The 20,189-nt window shown below is 42.0% G+C and overlaps 1 protein-coding gene across 2 annotated transcripts in view; it reads left to right on the top strand.

Moving 5' to 3' along the window:
• The first annotated feature begins 16,473 nt into the window (after positions 1 to 16,473).
• The window catches only part of LOC126293654 (NPC intracellular cholesterol transporter 1-like), a 59,458-nt gene continuing 55,742 nt past the window's right edge, over positions 16,474 to 20,189 (top strand). The window contains exons 1-2 of one of the 2 annotated variants that reach the window (XM_049986938.1): positions 16,474 to 16,788; positions 16,904 to 18,548. In XM_049986938.1, the coding sequence (XP_049842895.1) occupies positions 17,331 to 18,548 (1,218 nt within the window). In that variant the 5' untranslated portion in view covers positions 16,474 to 16,788; positions 16,904 to 17,330. The remainder of the gene's footprint in view (positions 16,789 to 16,903; positions 18,549 to 20,189) is intronic. The other variant, XM_049986937.1, reaches the window with a different exon arrangement.

Raw genomic sequence — 20,189 nt, 5'->3', positions numbered from 1 at the left:
GCGTGAAAGACTCTGTCTAAAAGAATTTGAGGAGACCCTGGTCTTTTGCTCAAAAAGAGAGGGTTTCCGATGTTGAACATATTTACAATTCCGTATATTGTGTGAAAGGAATGACAGGTTATTTCTTGTTGTTGTTGTTGTTGTTGTTGTTGTGGTCTTCAGTCCTGAGACTGGTTTGATGCAGCTCTCCATGCTACTCTATTCTGTGCAAGCTTCTTCATCTCCTAGTACTTGCTGCAACCTACATCCTTCTGAATCTGCTTAGTGTATTCATCTCTTGGTCTCCCTCTACGATTTTTACCCTCCACGCTGCCCTCCAATGCTAATTTGTGATCCCTTGATGCCTCAAAACATGTCCTACCAACCGGTCCCTTCTTTTTGTCAAGTTGTGCCACAAACTCCTCTTCTCCCCAATTCTATTCAGTACCTCCTCATTAGATATGTGATCTACCCATCTAATCTTGAGCATTCTTCTGTAGCACCACATTTCGAAAGCTTCTATTCTCGTCTTGTCCAAACTATTTATCATCCATGTTTCACTTCCATACATGGCTACACTCCATACATATTCTTTCAGAAACGACTTCCTGACCATTAAATCTATACTCGATGTTAACAAATTTCTCTTCTTCAGAAACGCTTTCCTTGCCATTGCCAGTCTACAGTCGAAGCTGATAGATATATCGAAAAGCCAGTTACCTTGTTCTGCATCACTAACTCTGCCCAGAGCATATTCGCCTTCTTTGCGCAATAATAGGAGCATTTTTCATCCTGGTTGCCAACTTTTACTATACGATAATTGTGACATTAGACCGCCACAGCTTGACAACCGATGTATATTTTTGTTGACTCGGACGACGACCGATCCGGTACAAGTCTTACGTTTTCTCGTCTTTCGAGCCATGTTTCTTACACCGTGGCAACGAATAAAGCCTTTACAAAAGACCAGGACAACCATTAATTACGTGTATTTCTCTACCTTCTTACAAATCTGAACCAATTCGCACAAGTTTGAAGCAGAGGAGTGGCGCGATAAAGAAACTAACCGAAAATTTGCCGTTTGCACGTAAAATCCGAATGAAGCTAGATTTTTGAAAGCGAGTTTCCAGTTTTGTCGTAAGAATGCATTTTTTATTTATCTGAATCACTTTAAACCGTTTCCGCGGATTCTGTTCATGTAAGAATGAATTTCACGTCCTACATTTACCTGGACTTTAAACCATCTCATGTTGACAACGGATTAAGATAGTTGGATAGCAAAAATTTGATTTTGACTTTATCCATTTGTCTGCTTTAGTGCAAAGTTTCAACCGATTTGTAAAGTTTAAAGTATGCAAGTGGCACGCTTGAAAGATCTTCCGGAAAATCGTGTTCTTTGCTCGTATTTGCACGTAAAATCCGAGCGGTGCACATAAAAATGGTGCATTTAGCTGAGCGTTAATTTCAACTCAGTTAACTCGTTTTTCAAAAGGAATTAATCGATTCACACAATTTTCCCGTGCATCAGCTCCGGTTTGTCGTTCAAACCTTGCGTAACGTTCAGCTACAGTAAAAGAGATTTTCGAATGGCTATAGAAATGGCCAGCGGTACGAGCTATACCAAAAACTTCTGGCATCACGTATCTTCTGCCAACACAACAGTCATATTGTCACGGTGTTGGGCTAGGAAGCAGGAGGCCCGTGTTCAAATCTCCCCGGTGCCCTTTTTTTCGCACAATAATGAACTGTCCGTCAGGTCGCTGTGTCGTGGTGTAACGTTCGTTTGCAACAGCGAGGCGTAAGGAAGAGATCTATAGACTTACGCACCTCCTGTTTGTTCTACGCAAGTACCACATATGCCGATCTGGAAGTTTAACTCTTGAATTGTTTTGTTCTAACATAGTCCACATCCGATCATTTGTTTTCATTCCGGTCAGAGGCCTATGCGACGTTTCGCCTACTCTCATAATTCATAATTTTGTGGAAAAAAATGGGGCAGAATGGAGATTTGAACACGGATCTCCCGCCTTGCAGACCGACACTGTGACCACACGACCACGTGAGTGTTGCAATGCCCTCGCTGTTGCCTAACTTGAGTTTGGACTGTTCACTGTTTCTATTTTGCTTCTTATTTCACAGATCAGTACACCTTCTTCCTCTTTCCGTGCATCATCTGTGCTCCGTTTTTCCCGAGCTATCCACTGGGCTATTTTACCACTAGATCGGGAAGGGAGGGGGGGCGGGGGGGGGGGGGGGGGGGAGCGACGGCGAGAGTCCCTTGTTAGGAGGTGCCGGGAATGAAACCCGGGCTCTTCCCGCACCTTCAGCGCATCGTCTATACTACTAAACCTCTATCCCAGAACACAGTTCCGCTTACAGATTGCGTATCTGACGGCTTCCAAGGGCGACAAAATTGTATTTTCAAATAAAATTTGGAATGTTTTCCCATAAACTACTCATAAAGAGGTACAATATTATGGTAAAAAGTTTAACGCAGTAACACAAGTATTACAGCTGCCACCGCCGACCAGAGTGACCGAGCGGTTCTAGGCTCTACAGCCTGGAATCGCGCGACCGCTATGGTCGCAGGTTAGAATCGTGCCTCGGGTATGGATGTGTGTGATGTCCTTAGGTTAGTTATGTTTAAGTAGTTCAGAGTTCTAGGGGACTGATGACCTCAGAAGTTAAGTCCCATAGTGCTCAGAGCCATTTGAACAATTTAACCTCCCGCCTAACTGTCATAGTACTTGCAGTGGATCCTGATGCAGTTGGGAATTCCTGTGTGATGGTCTGGATTGCTGTCTGCGTATCACACATTACGACCCTCTACAACTGTCGCGGTCTCTGTCAGCCAGCAGAATACGTTTGGCCTGTACACTTTTGTGCTGTACGTGTCCCTTCACGTTTCCACTTCACTATCACATCGGGAACAGTGGACCTAGGAATGTTTAGGAGTGTGGAAATCTCACGTACAGACGTATGACGCAGGTGACATACAATCACCTGACCACGTTCGAAGTCCGTGAGTTCTGCGGAGCGTCCCATTCTGCTCTCTCACGATGTGTAATGACTACTGAGATCACTGGCAATAGGTGGCAGCCCAATGCACAAAATATGAAAAACGAATTTTTGAGGGGGTGTCCGGATACTTTTGATCGCATAGTGTACGAGGCAGACAGCTCTCACAACACAAGCAGTTCTGGCACCGAAAATGTCCACTCAGGAGTAGAATAGCTTCAGTAAAGAAGTAAAACGCCTGGCGGGGGGAGGGCGCTGCGGCTGACTCACTTGTTTCGAGCACTCAGAGAAGAAAGCCGATCGTATGAATGAGGCTTAAGAGTAATGGCTCTTCTCTCCTGTTTATGCGCAGTACGTTACGTTTATTTACTTCCAGGGTCAACGGCGGGTCGCTGAACCAACCGTCGGTCCTTGGCAGATCTTCCAGCATTTCACTACCTTGCGGTATTGCAGCCTTCGTATAGACAATAACACCGTCCACGATGCCCTCCGAGCTTCTACGTTACCTCTATAACACCCCATTGAAGCACTACTGAAGTCACCTTTATATCTACACCGAAGCGCAAAAGGAAGTGGTATAGGCATGCGTATTCAAACACAGAGATTTGTAAACGGGTAGAATACGGCGCTGCGGTCGGCAGCGCCTATATAAGACAACAGGTCCCTTCGCAGTTGCTATATCGGTTACTGCTGCTGCAATGGCAGGTTATCGAGATTTAAGAGAGATTCAACATGGTGTTATAGTCGGCGCACGAACGATGGGACACAGAATCTCCGAGGTAGCGACGAAGTGGGGATTTTCCCGTATGACCATTTCACGAGTGTACCATGAATATAAGGAATCCGGTAATACATCAAATCTCCGACATCGCTGCGGCTGGAAAAAGATCCTGCAAGAACGGGACCAACGACGACTGAAGAGTCCCGCTCAACGCGACAAGGTGTAACCCTTTCCTAAATTGCAGCAGATTTCAATGCTGGGCCATCAACAAGTGTCACCGTGTGAAACATTCAACGAAACAACTTCGGTATGGGCCTTTGCAGCCGGAGGTCCACTCTTGTGCCCTTGATGACAGCACGACACAAAGCTTTACGCCTCGCCTGGGCCCCTCACCATCGACATTGAACTATTGATGACTGGAACCATGTTGTCTGGTCCGACGAGTCTCGTTTCAATTTTCATGTCAACAGGGAACTTTTCAAGCTGGTGGAGGCTCTGTAATGGTGTGTGCAGCTGGAGTGATATGAGACACCCGATACGTCTAGATACGACTCTGACAGGTGACACGAACGTAAACATGCGGTCTAATCACCTTCATCCACTCACGTCCATTGTGTGTCCCGACAGACTTGGGCAATTCCAGCAGGATAATGCGACACCCCACCCGTCCAGAATTGCTTCAGAGTGGTTCCATCAACACTCTTCTGAGTTTAAACGCTTCCTCTGGCCACCAAACTCCCCAAACATGAACTTTATTCAGCATATCTGGGATGCCTTGCAACGTGCTGTTCAGAAGAGATCTCCACCCCCTCATAGTCTTATGGATTTAAGGACAGCCCTGCATGTTTCATGGAGTCAGTTCCCTCCCGCATTACTTCAGACATCAGTCGAGTCATGCCACATTGTGTTGCGGACTTCTGCGTGCTTGCCCTACACGATGTTAGGCAGGTGTACCAGTTTCTTTGACTCTTCAGTGTACTTCGTCGCGTTTTGAACAATGTGTTGAGTCTTATCTGCTAGGAAGACCCCAGAGACAAATCAGCTCCTGTACTCTGTAAGCTCGTTCTGTGTTCACTAAACAACAGTGCATAAATGTCTCGAATGTCATCCAGAAATCATTCAACTCTGCTACTATCTTGGTGACTTTATCTACGGTGCTCCACTGGACAAACACGGTGAGCTGGGTTTCGTCAGGACCTTGGCGTTAACCCCTCCTGTATCAAACTATGGTCTCGATGTATTAATACATATAAAATACTCGTTCACAGAAACTCTAAACATGGGAGTGCATGGTGACTGAAGCAAATGAACTCTGATGTTTGAGTACTGGATACTGATGAAGTGTTTGTGTGTGTGTGTGTGTGTGTGTGTGTGTGTGTGTGTGTGTGTGTGTGTGTGTGTGTGTGTGCTTGCTAAAACAGTAAAAGGCCAAAGTTGAATAGAATCGATGATCAGCCACGTAAATTGTAAACGACAGTACGAAGGAAATTACCTACAGAAAACTGCGTGAAAGACTCTGTCTAAAAGAATTTGAGGAGACCCTGGTCTTTTGCTCAAAAAGAGAGGGTTTCCGATGTTGAACATATTTACAATTCCGTATATTGTGTGAAAGGAATGACAGGTTATTTCTTGGCACCAATGACAAGGCGTGATATCAGTTTCCTTCGAAAATCATCAGAAAAATCCCCTATTTTCTCCGCTTAATTATAGACAGAAGTTCATAGTCCTTTACCACTCTCTTGGACAACGTAGGTGCTCTTCGGGCTTTGAATCAACAACAATAGACATAGTATGCGTAAGATTCATATTGCAAAACATACTGGGAGTCTAATGTAAATAGATTTGAAACTACATGTTTTTGTTATGAAAAATATCGTATACTAATGAGCCAAAACGTTGTGACCATCTGCTTAATAACTTGTCTGTCCGTCTTTGGAACGAAATACATTACTGTGTCTGAGTATGAGGGACCCGACAGTTTGTTGGTCGGTTTCTGGAGGTATGTGGCATTAAAGGTTTACTCACAGGTCGTGTAATTCTAACAGGCCGCTGATTTGCGTTCCCGGTGATAGCGCCCGATAGCGACCCAGATGGGTTTCGTAGGATTTACATCAGGCGAATTTGGTGGCCGAGACATCAACGGGAGTTAACTTTAATGCTCCTCAAAGCACTGTACCACGGTTCTGGCTCCGAGACAATTATGCTGCTGAAAGGTAACAACGCCGTCAGGGAAGATATCAAGCATTAAGGGATGCAGGCGTTTTGCAGCTGTCAGCGTGTCTTCGAGTACTACCACAGCTCCCATGCAAGCGCAAGAGACTGTGTCCCTTAGCATAATACTGCTCCCACCAGCCTGCGTCCATAGCGCACTTCACTTTCCAAGCCGCCGTCCACCGCGATGACGGCCTTTGTGAAGACGACCATCGATCTAGTGCAACAAAAATGTGACTCACCCGAACAGCCGACACGTTTCCCTTGATCGACGGTCGAATCCCGATGGTCGCGTGCCCACTGCAATCGCAATTGACGATGATGTTGGGTCTGCTGCGGAGCTTCATGTTCAACAATGTACGATGAACGGTGTGCTCTGAAACACTTGTGCGTGCACCAGCATTGTGATCTTTCGACAGAGATGCCACAAATCACCATCTATCCTATTTTATGGAGGAGACAAGCCTCTGAACCCCACGTTCTGTGAACAGTCGTGGAAGTCCAACAATTTAGCGCCTAGGGGTAGTTTCACTGTCCTTGCTCCTCCTTCTGTAGATGCTTATGTGCACTGCCGACCAGCTTTACCGTTTTTGAGATTCTCGTTCACAGTCTTTTGGTAATAACAAATTTGCCGTTTGTCAAAGTCGCTTATCTCACCGCATTTCCTCACTTGCGTCCATATCTTCGCTAAAGCCGTCGGCACACGAACCGTGCATCTGAGCGTTCAGTGTACCGAGTTTTTGGCGTCATAGCGTGGAGTAGCACGTTCTGGAGTCTTTCCGAACGTGCAGAGCAATATCTAACATGTCAGATATTCTGACGTGCGTCTGAGCATTGACCAATGAGATGGCACAATGCCACCTACGTCACACGCACGCCATCTCCCTACAGCACAAAGTTGTGAGGCGCCATATTGGCATTCATTTCATACCTACACGTATATATGCCGTTCCCGAGCACCAGCAGATTGAGAATCACTGGAAAACCTGTTGTTAACTGTGTGATCCGTTGCAATAAAATAATGGGAAACATCATATTCGTGGTAAAAGAATTATTGTAACTTGCGTATTATGAGAGGGTGCTATTTGAAGGCAGCAATGCACTGAGGATATACACAAAACACATTGTTCTTGGTACAATTTGTTATAATTAAATTTCAGTTTGTAACATAGTTACGATTAAAGCTTACAGAAAATGCTGAGATTGCTAAGATCGTAGGAATAGCAATTAACTCCAAAATGTTGATTTTGCGTGATGAGGAGCTTAACTGATGAATGAAGTTCTTATGCTTGGGCGGTGGTTCGCGACTCGCCAGTACGTATTTTCTTCCTAACATTGGCGTTTTTATTAGGTTCTGTCACTTTATTATTAGTTTAATATAAGTATACACTATAATTTTTTATGTTATGTAAATAAAAGTTCACCTTTCTTTGGGTGTTCGATTGGCTTGATCTACAGGACACATTGCGCTACTTGAGTGCAACTATTTTGCTCCTTTTTCTTTTACGCTTCGTAATTCATGTGTTGCAAACTCTGCTGCTGGGTAGGAACAGTGATCAGATAAGGCAGTTCTTAGAGTTTTACTAAAATTTGGGAATGATGAAATAATCAATCGATGTGGGAATTGCTGATTAAGATAAGTTATTTCCACATGGTGGAAGTGTGAAGCTGCTCCGTCACGTTGGACGTACATGTGGCGTCTTGTTTCCAGAGGAATATCTTCAAGAAACTGCGGTCAGTCTTCTCGTAAAAAGTTACCGTACATCTGATCATTTAAATTGCCTGGGTTAATAACGGCCCCAGTAACTCAAAAATGGCTCTGAGCACTATGGGACTTAACATCTGAGGTCATCATTCCCCTAGAACTTAGAACTACGCTACTGGCCATTAAAAATTCCTACAACAAGAAGAAATGCAGATCATAAACGGGTATTCATTGGACAAATATATTATACTAGAACTGACATGTGATTACATTTTCACGCAATTTGGCTGCATGTATCTTGAGAAATCAGTACCCAGAACAACTACCTCTGTCCGTAATAACGGCCTTGATGCGCCTCGGCATTGAGTCAAACAGAGCTTGGATGGCGTGTACAGGTACAGCTGCCCATGCAGCTTCAACACGATACCACAGTTCATCAAGAGTAGTGACTGGCGATTGTGACGAGTCAGTTGCTCGGCTACCATTGACCAGACGTTTTCAGTTGGTGAGAGATCTGGAGAATGTGCTGGCCAGGGTAGCAGTCGAACATTTTCTGTATCCAGAAAGGCCTGTACAGGACCTGCAACATGCGGTCGTGCATTATCCTGCTGAAACGTCGGGTTACACAGGGATCGAATGAAGGGTAGAGCCGCAGGTCGCAGCACATCTGAAATGTAACGTTCACTGTTCAAAGCGCCGTCAAAGCGAACAAGAGGTCACCGTGACGTGTAACCAATGGCACCCCATACCATCACGCCGGGTGATACGCCAGTATTGCGATGACGAATACACGCACCCAATGTGCATTCCCTCCCCCCATTCAGGTCAGACAAACCTGTGGTTCCTGAAGAGGGGCAGCAGCCTTTTCAGCAGTTGCAAGGGCAACAGTCTGGATGATTGACTGATCTGGCCTTGTAACAATAACCAAAACGACCTTGCTGTGCTGGTACTGCGAACGGCTGAAAACAAGCGGAAACTACGGCCGTAATTATTCCCGATGGCATGCAGTTTTACTGTATGATTAAATGATGATGGCGTCCTCTTTGGTAAAATATTCCGGAGGTAAAATAGTCCCCAATTCGGATCTCCGGGCGGGGATTCCTCAAGAGGATGTCGTTATCAGGAGAAACAAAACTGGCGTTCTACGGGCCGGAGCGTGGAATGTCAGATCCCTTACTCGGGCAGGTAGGTTAGAAAATTTAAAAGGGAACTGGATAGGTTAAAGTTAGATATAGTGGGAATTAGTGAAGTCCGGTGGCAGGAGGAACAAGACTTCTGGTCAGGTGACTACAGGGTTATAAACACAAAATCAAATAGGGGTAATGCAGGAGTAGGTTTAATAATGAATAGGAAAATAGGAATGCGGGTAAGCTACTACAAACAGCATAGTGAATGCATTATTGTGGCCAAGATAGATACGAAGCCCACACCTACTACAGTAGTACACGTTTATATGCCAACTAGCTCTGCAGATGACGAAGAAATTGAAGAAATGTATGATGAAATAAAAGAAATTATTCAGATAGTGAAGGGTGACGAAAATTTAATAGTCATGGGTGACTGGAATTCGGCAGTAGGAAAAGGGAGAGAAGGAAACGTAGTAGGTGAATGTGGATTGGCGCTAAGAAATGAAAGAGGAAGCCGCCTGGTAGAATTTTGCACAGAGCACAACTTAATCATAGCTAACACTTGGTTTAAGAATCATGAAAGAAGGTTGTATACATGGAAGAACCCTGGAGATACTAAAAGGTATCAGATAGATTATATAATGGTAAGACAGAGATTTAGGAACCAGGTTTTAAATTGTAAGACATTTCCAGGGGCAGATGTGGACTCTGACCACAATCTATTGGTTATGACCTGTAGATTAAAACTGAAGAAACTGCAAAAAGGTGGGAATTTAAGGAGATGGGACCTGGATAAACTGAAAGAACCAGAGGTTGTACAGAGTTTCAGGGAGAGCATTAGGGAACGATTGACAGGAATGGGGAAAGAAACACAGTAGAAGAAGAATGGGTAACTTTGAGGAATGAAGTAGTGAAGGCAGCAGAGGATCAAGTAGGTAAAAAGATGAGGGCTAGTAGAAATCCTTGGGTAACAGAAGAAATATTGAATTTAATTGATGAAAGGAGAAAATATAAAAATGCAGTAAATGAAGCAGGGAAAAAGGTATACAAACGTCTCAAAAATGAGATCCATAGGAAGTGCAAAATGAATAAGCAGAGATGGCTAGAGAACAAATGTAAGGATGTAGAGGCTTATCTCACTAGCGGTAAAATAGATACTGCCTACAGGAAAATTAAAGAGACCTTTGGAGGTAAGAGAACCACTTGTATGAATATCAAGAGCTCAGATGGAAACCCAGTTCTAAGCAAAGAAGGGAATGCAGAAAGGTGGAAGGAGTATATAGAGGGTCTATACAAGGGCGATGAGCTTGAGGACAATATTATGGAAATGGAAGAGGATGTAGATGAAGATGAAATGGGAGATACGATACTGCGTGAAGAGTTTGACAGAGCACTGAAAGACTTCAGTCAAAACAAGGCCCCCGGAGTAGACAACATTCCATTGGAACTACTGACGGCCTTGGGAGAGCCAGTCCTGACAAAACTCTACCATCTGGTGAGCAAGATGTATGAAACAGGCGAAATACCCTCAGACTTCAAGAAGAATATAATAATTCCAATCCCAAAGAAAGCAGGTGTCGACAGATGTGAAAATTACCGAACTACCAGTTTCATAAGCCACAGCTGCAAAATACTAACACGAATTATTTACAGACGATTGGAAAAACTAGTAGAGGCTGGCCGACCTCAGGGAAGATCAGTTTGGATTCCGTAGAAATACCGGAACACGTAAGGCAATACTGACCTTACGACGTATCTTAGAAAATAGATTAAGGAAAGGCAAACCTACGTTTCTAGCATTTGTAGACTTACTGAAATCTTTTGACAATGCTGACTGGAATACTCTCCCAAATTCTAAAGGTGGCAGGGGTAAAATACAGGGAGCGAAAGGCTATTTACAATTTGTACGGAAACCAGATGGCAGTTATAAGAGTCGAGGGACATGAAAGGGAGGCAGTGGTTGGGAAGGGAGTGAGACAGGGTTGTAACCTCTCCCCGATGTTATTCAATCTGTATATTGAGCAAGCAGTAAAGGAAACAAACGATAAATTCGGAGTAGGTATTAAAATCCATGGAGAAGAAATAAAAACTTTGAGGTTCGCCGATGACATTCTAATTCTGTCAGAGACAGCAAAGGACTTGGAAGAGCAGTTGAATGGAATGGATACCGTCTTGAAAGGAGGATATAAGATGAACATCAACAAAAGCAAAACGAAGATAATGGAATGTAGTCGAATTAAGTCGGGTGATGTTGAAGGAATTAGATTAGGAAATGAGACACTTAAAGTAGTAAAGGAGTTTTGCTATTTGGGGAGCAAAATAACTGATGATGGTCGAAGTAGAGAGGATATATACTGTAGACTGGCAATGGCATGGAAAATGTTTCTGAAGAAGAGAAATTTGTTAACATCGAGTGTCAGAAAGTCATTTGTGAAAGTATTTGTATGGAGTGTAGCCATGTATGGAAGTGAAACATGGACGATAAGTAGTTTGGACAAGAAGAGAATAGAAGCTTTCGAAATGTGGTGCTACAGAAGAATGGTGAAGATTAGGTGGGTAGATCACGTAACTAATGAAGAAGTATTGAATAGGATAGGGGAGAAGAGAAGATTGTGGCACTACTTGACCAGAAGAAGGGATCGGTTGGTAGGACATGTTCTGAGGCATCAAGGGATGACCAATTTAGTATTGGTGGGCAGCGTGGAGGGTAGAAATCGTAGAGGGAGACCAGGAGATGAATACACTAAGCAGATTCAGAAGGATGTAGGTTGCAGTAGGTACTGGGAGATGAAGAAGCTTGCACAGTATAGAGTAGCATGGAGAGCTGCATCAAACCAGTCTCAGGACTGAAGACCACAACAACAACAACAATGTGCGTTCACCGCGATGTTGCCAAACACGGTTGCGACCATCATGATGCTGTAAACAGAACCTGGATTAACCCAAAAAATGACGTTTTACCATTCGTGCGCCCAGGTTCGTCGTTGAGTACACCATGGCAAGCGCTCCTGTCTATGATGCAGCGTCAAGGGTAACTGCAGCCACGGGTCTACGGGCTGCTGGAAACGTCGTCGAACTGTTCGTGCAGATAATTGTTGTCTTGCAAACGTCCCCATCTGTTGGCTCAGGGATCGAGACGTGGCTGCGCGATCCGTTACAGCCATGCGGATAAGATGTCTGTCATCTCGACTGCTAGTGATACGAGGACGTTGGGATCCAGCACGGCGTTCCGTGTTACCCTCCTGAACCCATCAATTCCATATTTTGCTAACGGTCATTGGATCTCGACCAACGCGAGCAGTAAAGTCGCGATACGATAAACCGCAATCGCAATCCGACCAAAGTCGGAAACGTGATGGTACGCATTTCTCTTCCTTACACGAGGCTTGACAGGAACGTTTCACCAGGACACGCCGATCAACTGCTATTTCTGTATGAGAATCGGTTGGACAGTTTCATGTCAGCAGATTGTAGGTGTCACCACCGGCGCCAACCTTGTGTGAATGCTCTGAAAAGCTAATCATTTGCATATCACAGCATCTTCTCCCTGTCGGTTAAATTTCGCGTCTGTGGCACATCATCGTGGTGTAGCAATTTTAATGGCCAGTAGTGTACTTAAACCTAACTAACCTAAGGACATCACACACATCCATGCCATAGGCAGGATTCGAACCTGCGACCGTAGCGGCGCGCGGTTCCGGACTGAAGCTCCTAGAATCGCTCGGTCACACCGGCCGACCCCCAGTACCTGATCACACATAAACATAACACTACACCAGTCTTTTACATTGAATCTGCGTTGAAATTGTGATACTACAGTGGCATGGGGAATTTCGTCTGCCCAGACATGGCTGTTATGCATGTTGTTGATGCCATCTCTTGTAAAGGTTGCCGCAAGACTGAACATTATGAAGCGATAGAGCAGCCGATTTCCATTTAACCAGTTACAAAAGTGCAAACGGTTGGCACAATCGTGTGGCTATAAATGGTGAACTTTCTGCACATGAAAAGAATACACTCCATTCTCATGAAGAATTCTACATAGCTTAGATTGTGAAACGCTCTGTCGGTAGCTAGGCGTCTTGTACTTGAACGAGGGCTGCACTCTACTGAATTAAGAATGTTTTCCTCTTCTTGTACGTCACGATGTCTTTCGGAGTGAATACGAATACTGTGAAGAGTACCAGCTTCTAGCAATGTTCAATATGTTCCACTATATGTTTTGGCACTCGGTATCCTACGATTAGGGTATGGACAGTGATGTTCCGTAACAGCAGCTTTCGCATTACCATCACAGTAGCCCAAAAATGTTCACCATCTCTCCATACTCCTGCAATGAAAACTTGTACGGCATTGCAAAGTGTACTGTACACAGGAGACAATAACAGTAAACAGTGACTGCAGTTTCAACAACGCGGTTGTTATGCAAATGTGCCACTTGCTGTACTCGTCACCTATGACTGACTGTGTGTCCTGTGAACACAAGTACAGTGCTCCATGTACTGTGGCATGTTTTGGAACTCTGTTGTAGCTTCTTAACTATGGATCTGGTCACAGTACTGTACTTGCATTTTTTTTTTTTTGTTCCAAATAACCTAAGGAACAACCTCCAGCAACTGGAGGAAAACCTCATGACTCATCTTGTATATAGTGATAAATGAAGATTTAATTTTTTCTCCAAACTTGACAACTCTGTGAAGTTAATAAAATTGAAATTCAACCCACCTCTCCTACTGAAATTAGGAAAATAATAAATTCACTCAAAAGTAAAAGTTAACATGGAATCTATGGCGTTTCCAACAGAGTACTGAAAGATTGTTCCCAACAAATAAGTAGGATTCTCAGCCACATAAATAGTAGCTCATTGAAACAGGGCATTTTTTTCAGATAGACTGAAATACACTGTTGTTAAACATTGCATAAAAAAGGGGATAGATGCGATGCTAACAACTACCACCCAATCTTATTTCTGACAGCTTTTTCCAAAATTCTTGAAATAGTTATGTAGGCGAGAGTAGCATCCCATATTTGTAAAAATGAAGTACTAACAAAACGTCAATTTGGTTTTCAGAAAGGCTCTTCAACAGAAAAGGCTATATATGCTTTCAGTGATCAAAGTGCATTGAATAACCGAAGATCACCCATTGGGATATTTTGTGATCTCTCAAATGCTTTTGATTGTATGACTCATGAAATTCTTCCAGATAAGAATAAGTACTGTGGTATGAGTGGAACAGTGCACAAATGGTTTAATTCATACTTAACTGGAAGAATGCAGAAAATTGAAATTAATAGTACAGATAGTCCTCTAACTGCAGAAGTATCAAGAACGCTGTCCGACAGGGTTCAGTCTTGAGTCCCTTAATGTTCTTATATTAATGACTTGCCACTCTATATTCATGAAGATGCAAAGTTGTTTTTGCTGATGATACAAGTATAGTAATCACACCCAACAAGCAAGAATAAGCTGAGGAAATTGTAAATAATGTCTTTTGAAAATTACTAAGTGGTTCTCTGCAAATGGACTCTCATTAAATTTTGAGAAAACACAGTTTAGACAATTCTGTACAGTAAATGGCGTAACACCATTGATAAATATAGACTATGATCAGAAGTCTGTTGTTTGGGCAGGAATCTCACAATTTCTGGGTGTGTGCATTGATGAGAAAATGAATTGGAAGAAACACATCGATGATCTGCTGAAACGGTTAGATTCAGCGACTTATGCTACTAGGGTTGCTGTAAATTTTGATGATAAACATATCAGTATATTAGTCTACTATCCCTATTTTCATTCACTGCTTTCCCATGGCATCATATTTTGGCGCAATTAGTCATTAAGAGAGAAAGTATTCATTGCACAAAAGTGTGTAATCAGAATAATTGTTGGAGCCCACCCAAGATCACCTTGCAGTTATTTACTCAACGAACTCGGGATATTTACAGTATTTCTGCAACACATATATCCACTTATGAAATTTGTCATTACTAACCCATCCCAATTCAAAAATAACAGCTGAAGTGCATAGCTTCAACACTAGAAGAAAGAATGATATTCGCTATCCTGGATTAAATCTCACTTTGACACAGAAAGGGGTGCATTATGCTGCCACAAAAATCTGTGGTCATTTGCCAAATAGTATTAAAAGTCTGACAGATAACCAAGCAACATTTAAAAGCAAATTAAAAGAATTTCTGAGTGACAACTCATTCTACTCAGTAGATCAGTTCTTGGATATGAAGTAGTAACTATGATGAAAAAATTTATAAATAAAAAAATTAAATAAAAATAAAAAATTAATTAATAATCTTGTTTATGTTTATGGGACACGTTCCACATCATTACGAAATGTCGTATTCATCATCTACGGAACAAGGATTAATGTATGTATTAATGGATGTAGAAGAGATACTGTACGACATAGTTCAACAAGCTGGAAAATATTTTTCTAGTCCGAATTCTCATAATTACATTCCTTTGAAAACATGCTATTCAGTTTATGTGTATGGTTTACATTTACTGTGGATTTATTGTAGATATTATTTAGATGTGTTAGTGAAATAAGGAGGCTATAAGAGAAGTACGCTTCCTTGTTAGTGTTATGAAGTGCTGTTTTTCTGCATGTACAACCCAAAATGGAAAAAACTCTTTCAGGAAGCATTACAAGTAATGTTTTAATCTCACTTGTTAGTCATTGATTTTTATTTTTTCTGAAAAGTGATTCAAGAACTGGATCCATATCTGTGAGAGACAAGTTTGTAGAAATGTTTCAAAAATATAAATTTGCTTTAACTGTAGAGTGTAGCACTGGCATATTATTGATGTGAAGTTACAGAACAGCACTCAGTTATTTAGTTTGTTGCTATTCTTGAGCAATATGGCTAAAGTTCCCACTATTCTCTTGGAAAATAGGGAAGACTGAAATGATAGTCAGATCCCAAAACTTGAATAAGTCGAGATAAAAGAGAAAAAATCGATAATTGGTCAACTACGCTGTTCCTAGTATGCACAGGTGCAATCGTGGTGATACAAATGTACATCAGTGAAGAAGAACACCAGAAAAATGGCTCATGATTAAGCTATATGATGCACTTGTAAAAGCTTGTATAGTAAATTTATAATCAGATTGGTACAAGCACAGAAATTATGTAGGATGACAGTAATATATGCGGCGAAAATAGCTTAAAGGTTAAGAATCTACAGAAAACTACAGACATATAATAACAATCCAAGCAATCCAAGTAATTACTGTTGTGAATGTCTACTTCAATACTACACTTTTTACTCGGAGTATGACGTCAGAGGAAGCAGACGGGTGGAATCAGACCATGCTCTTTCCCATTGAATTTCGTATAAGGAAGAAATGTAGTCCTTCTCTCAAAGACTACATTTCTTTCCTTTGGTCTGCTGTTCTTGGTATTAGCCATACATCTCACTGGATATTATGTGTTACCCTACAAATACCCCGCTAGTTAATGTGTACCGCAAACCTCTGAAATACCAGATTTTAGTTTTGTTAAATAAAACTAGGGTACTGTTCAACCATAGTTCAAAAGATATGAAGTTGCATATGTTGTTAATCTAAATTTGTTTTATCTACGAACGTGGGCAACTATTCAAACAGTACTGCTTACTTCAGTAAATACCCCTTTGTTTTTTGTTTTATTCGCAGTTGAGGCAACTTTACAAAATACCAATACTAATATCTCAGAAATGCATGTGCACTTCCTGAGGAAAACTGAGAAAACATATTTCCATGACAATGTAACAATAATTGTGACACAAAACAAATTCTCCATCAAAATTAGTTGTTTCTTTACTTTGATCTCCTTAAAAAGTGAAAAATTTTCCAGGTTATATGGGCGAGCAGAGATGAAAATGATTATTCTGTGCAATCTGTAATAATGAGCAAAAACACTGAATATCAGCTTATACGTAAAAGAGCAATTCTATACTGCCACGTTCCCCGTTGCGTCTTAGAAACATCGCTTATATCGGCAAGATCACACAGATAACACTACATTACGTGAGTATTGTTTTAAATTCTAGGTAGAAATTGTTTGAAAATACTGACAGTTAAGTTTATTTTGCTGTACAACATATCTTTGAGAATTACATATTACGTTTTCGATCTGTTCCAGAGACACTAACGTCAACGCCAGTCTCAGTTCATACGAATGCCACCAGAAGGCAGCGCTAGCAAGCTACAGAACACGCCCAGCCATCGCATGACGTTACTCGTCTGTTCCTTCTGAAGGTTGAATTGCATTGGTTTGAGACGAGAGCAATTTAACGTCACAGTGTCGTTCGAGAGTCTGGAAGGGTATGAGGCGTAGTCCACTGAACATAGTGCAGTTGTCGAACATAGCAGAAGCGGTAAACTGATCTTTCGTTGTGATCGTTTGTTATTTTCACAAGTTTGCTCGTGGGTGAATGTCTGTGTGGTTAGGAGTGAAAGTATTTTCCGTGAATATACTGACTAAACTGCAGGGAAAGTACAAGTAGGACATGATTAGGTGCGCTTGACGGAAGGTCAGACATAGACTTTAATTCGCGTAGGTCTAAAAAATGGCTGAGAAGTCAACGAAGTGGACGTTGTTTTGTGTAGTAGTCGCGCAGATTCTCTCTGTGGCCCTGTCTTCGGATCACCATTGCGTGTGGTACGGTGTTTGCGGAATTGGTGAAGATGGTAGATTCAAGAACTGCCCGTACGATGGGGCTGCGAAATTGCTGGATCCCGAAGGTCAGAAACTGTTACAGAAATGGTGCCCGCATTTCAAAACAATGGATACCTGCTGTGATACCGCCCAACTGAAGAACATGGACACTGGTATAACGCTGGCTGCAAACTTCCTTCAGAGGTGCCCGTCTTGTATGACCAACCTAATCAGACACATTTGTGAATTCACATGTTCTCCAGAGCAGAGCAGGTTTGTTGAAGTTGCTGATCTGGGAGCTTTACATAACGGGACTGAGTATGTGAATGGCATAAATGTGTATGTGACTGAGAAGTATCTTTCTGGTACTTACAATTCATGTCGTGGTGTCTCTGTACCTGCCACTGGGCAGCTCGCTTTTGATCTAATGTGTGGTGAATGGGGGTCCAGTCGATGTTCTGCACAGAAGTGGTTCCACTTCATGGGTGATGCTGAAGGAAATCCCTTTGTTCCCCTACAGATGAATTACATCTCAAATAATGTGCCAGTGGGGTATGAAGCCATGGATCCTCCCTTGATCCCGTGCAATGCGAGTGCCGCACCAGGAGTGCCGCCATGTAGCTGTGTGGACTGCGAAGCTAGCTGTCCAGCTCCACCCCCAGAGAAGCCAGCAGTAGAACCCTTTACTCTGTTGGGGAATGACGGAATGGCAGTGACTATGTCCATAGTTTTCTGTATTGGTGTGGCAGTATTCCTTTTGGGGTTGTACTGCTGCAGTGCAAGAAATCGCAGTAACATTGCCAGCCTGATGATGGGAGAGGGTGCAGACCCTGTCGGTCAGCGACTGGCGGGCTTGGACCAGTCTCGTATAGCTCTTGGTGCCGATGAGGAGGACAGCCCCTTGCGCTCAAAGCGGTCCAGTGTGGCAAGTGCAGAGGGAGCTGTCGTGCCCAGGCAAGTGGGACCAGAAAATGCCTCGTATGTGGAGAAGGTGGGAGCAGCAATGGACAGGTTACTGGAGGATTTATTCAGACATCTGGGCGTGTACTGTGCTACAAAACCTTGGCTCGTGCTGTTCCTTGGACTGTGTGTGCTGGTTGGACTAGGACATGGCATTAAGTATATGAAGGTGAGTTTTTCAGAGTGCATCATATTTAATGCAGAAAAATCTTTATATACAACATACTTGTGTAGGCCCTATTTAGTCTTCCTTTGTGTTTAAGATACAATCAATAATTTTGAACTCCTCATTTAATTACAAATATTTATGTGAAATTAACAGTTGCCCTTATTTTTTTGTAGACTTAAGTTTTTTAAGTAACACAACGTTATATACATAATGGGGTACAGCTGATATCTGAAGCACACTAGATCTATTAGTACAAGGCAAGCTTACGCTGCATCTGATAACTGCCTCCTGTAACTTCACTAGAGCCCACACAGAAACATAACTTTTTTTCCTAATTACGAGCAGCAGAACAATACATTTAAACATTGAAGGTTGTACTGGGTGCAAGAAAATAACAGTGTGGTTTGTTTGGAATCTGACTGGAAGTGAACATTTGCCCAAGAGAAAATGCCAGAATAGGCCTATACATTTTAGTTCAGTTCTAGAGTCTGGTTACTTTGTGGGACCAGTTTCATTATTTGGACTTGCATTCTGTATTGAACTTAAAAAATATGGTGAGAGGACAAGATTTGAAATGTAGTGGTTTCACTTACTGTGTTTTTCTTTCAACAAACTGTTAAAAATATAAAGTTGATAATTTGTATAAAATTTGTTGTGTAGGAAATAAGGAGCCTTTTGCCATATGCTTTGTTTTATAAACCATAATGCTGCTTGTGATTTCTTGTCAAAAATTAAAGGGTTGGCTCTATAGTGCTAGTAATCTTAGGGCATTATGGAAGTGTCGGATTCCACCTATTTGCTCTGACCCATGAAATCATCAGTATGGCGAAAATGACTACATCCAGCATATATAAAATGGCAACAATTTCATCACTACGTACACATGCCAACAAATGTGAGAAAACATAAAAACAACACAAGAATGTCTCACTACAATAATAAAATAAAAATGATGGGACAACCACGGCAAAGAAGGGGTTTAGGGTAGAGATAATCTAAATATATAACAATACAAAACACCACATCCCAAACAAATATTATACTAGAAGTCTCAACTTGCGTCAACATGCTACAGCTACAAAACACAGGAACCGTACACTTCACTCGACATACATAGATTTACTTTCATTGTAATTGATCCATAGTGGGGAGGTGGTCCAATATGTAGAAAATGTCAAAAAAAAATACATAAAAATATTTAGAACTAAAACAAATAAGCTGATGTACCTTCCACAGGTCCAAGTGGAAGGATTCAGTTATTGTTGTTATTATTTTAGTGAACATTATGAGAGGATCATTTTACAACACTCATTTACTAAGATCACATTAATGCTCCGATTTAAAATATAAAAAAACGTTCTTTATAAGGTAATAAACATATAATAAAACTACTACAGTACTTATTTACCAAGAACACATTACTACATTGCAATGGTGCAGAAGTTGGAGTGTGCTATAAAATCATTTGGCTCTACTGAGAAAGTCATCAATGGAGTAAGAGGCGTTGGCCACCAATGAATCCTTTAGGCTCCTCTTAACCTGAATTTCATTGGTTGTTAAACTTTTTATGGCTGCTGGCAAGTTCCTGAATAATGCACACAGTTTTGTACAAGAGTAAGTGACTTTAAATCCTTGTGAAGA

Source organism: Schistocerca gregaria, chromosome 10 (genome assembly GCF_023897955.1).
Source record: "Schistocerca gregaria isolate iqSchGreg1 chromosome 10, iqSchGreg1.2, whole genome shotgun sequence".
Classification (NCBI taxonomy): domain Eukaryota; kingdom Metazoa; phylum Arthropoda; class Insecta; order Orthoptera; family Acrididae; genus Schistocerca; species Schistocerca gregaria.
The sequence above is the reverse complement of the archived record's forward strand: the minus strand, read 5'-3'. Positions and strand labels throughout refer to the sequence as shown.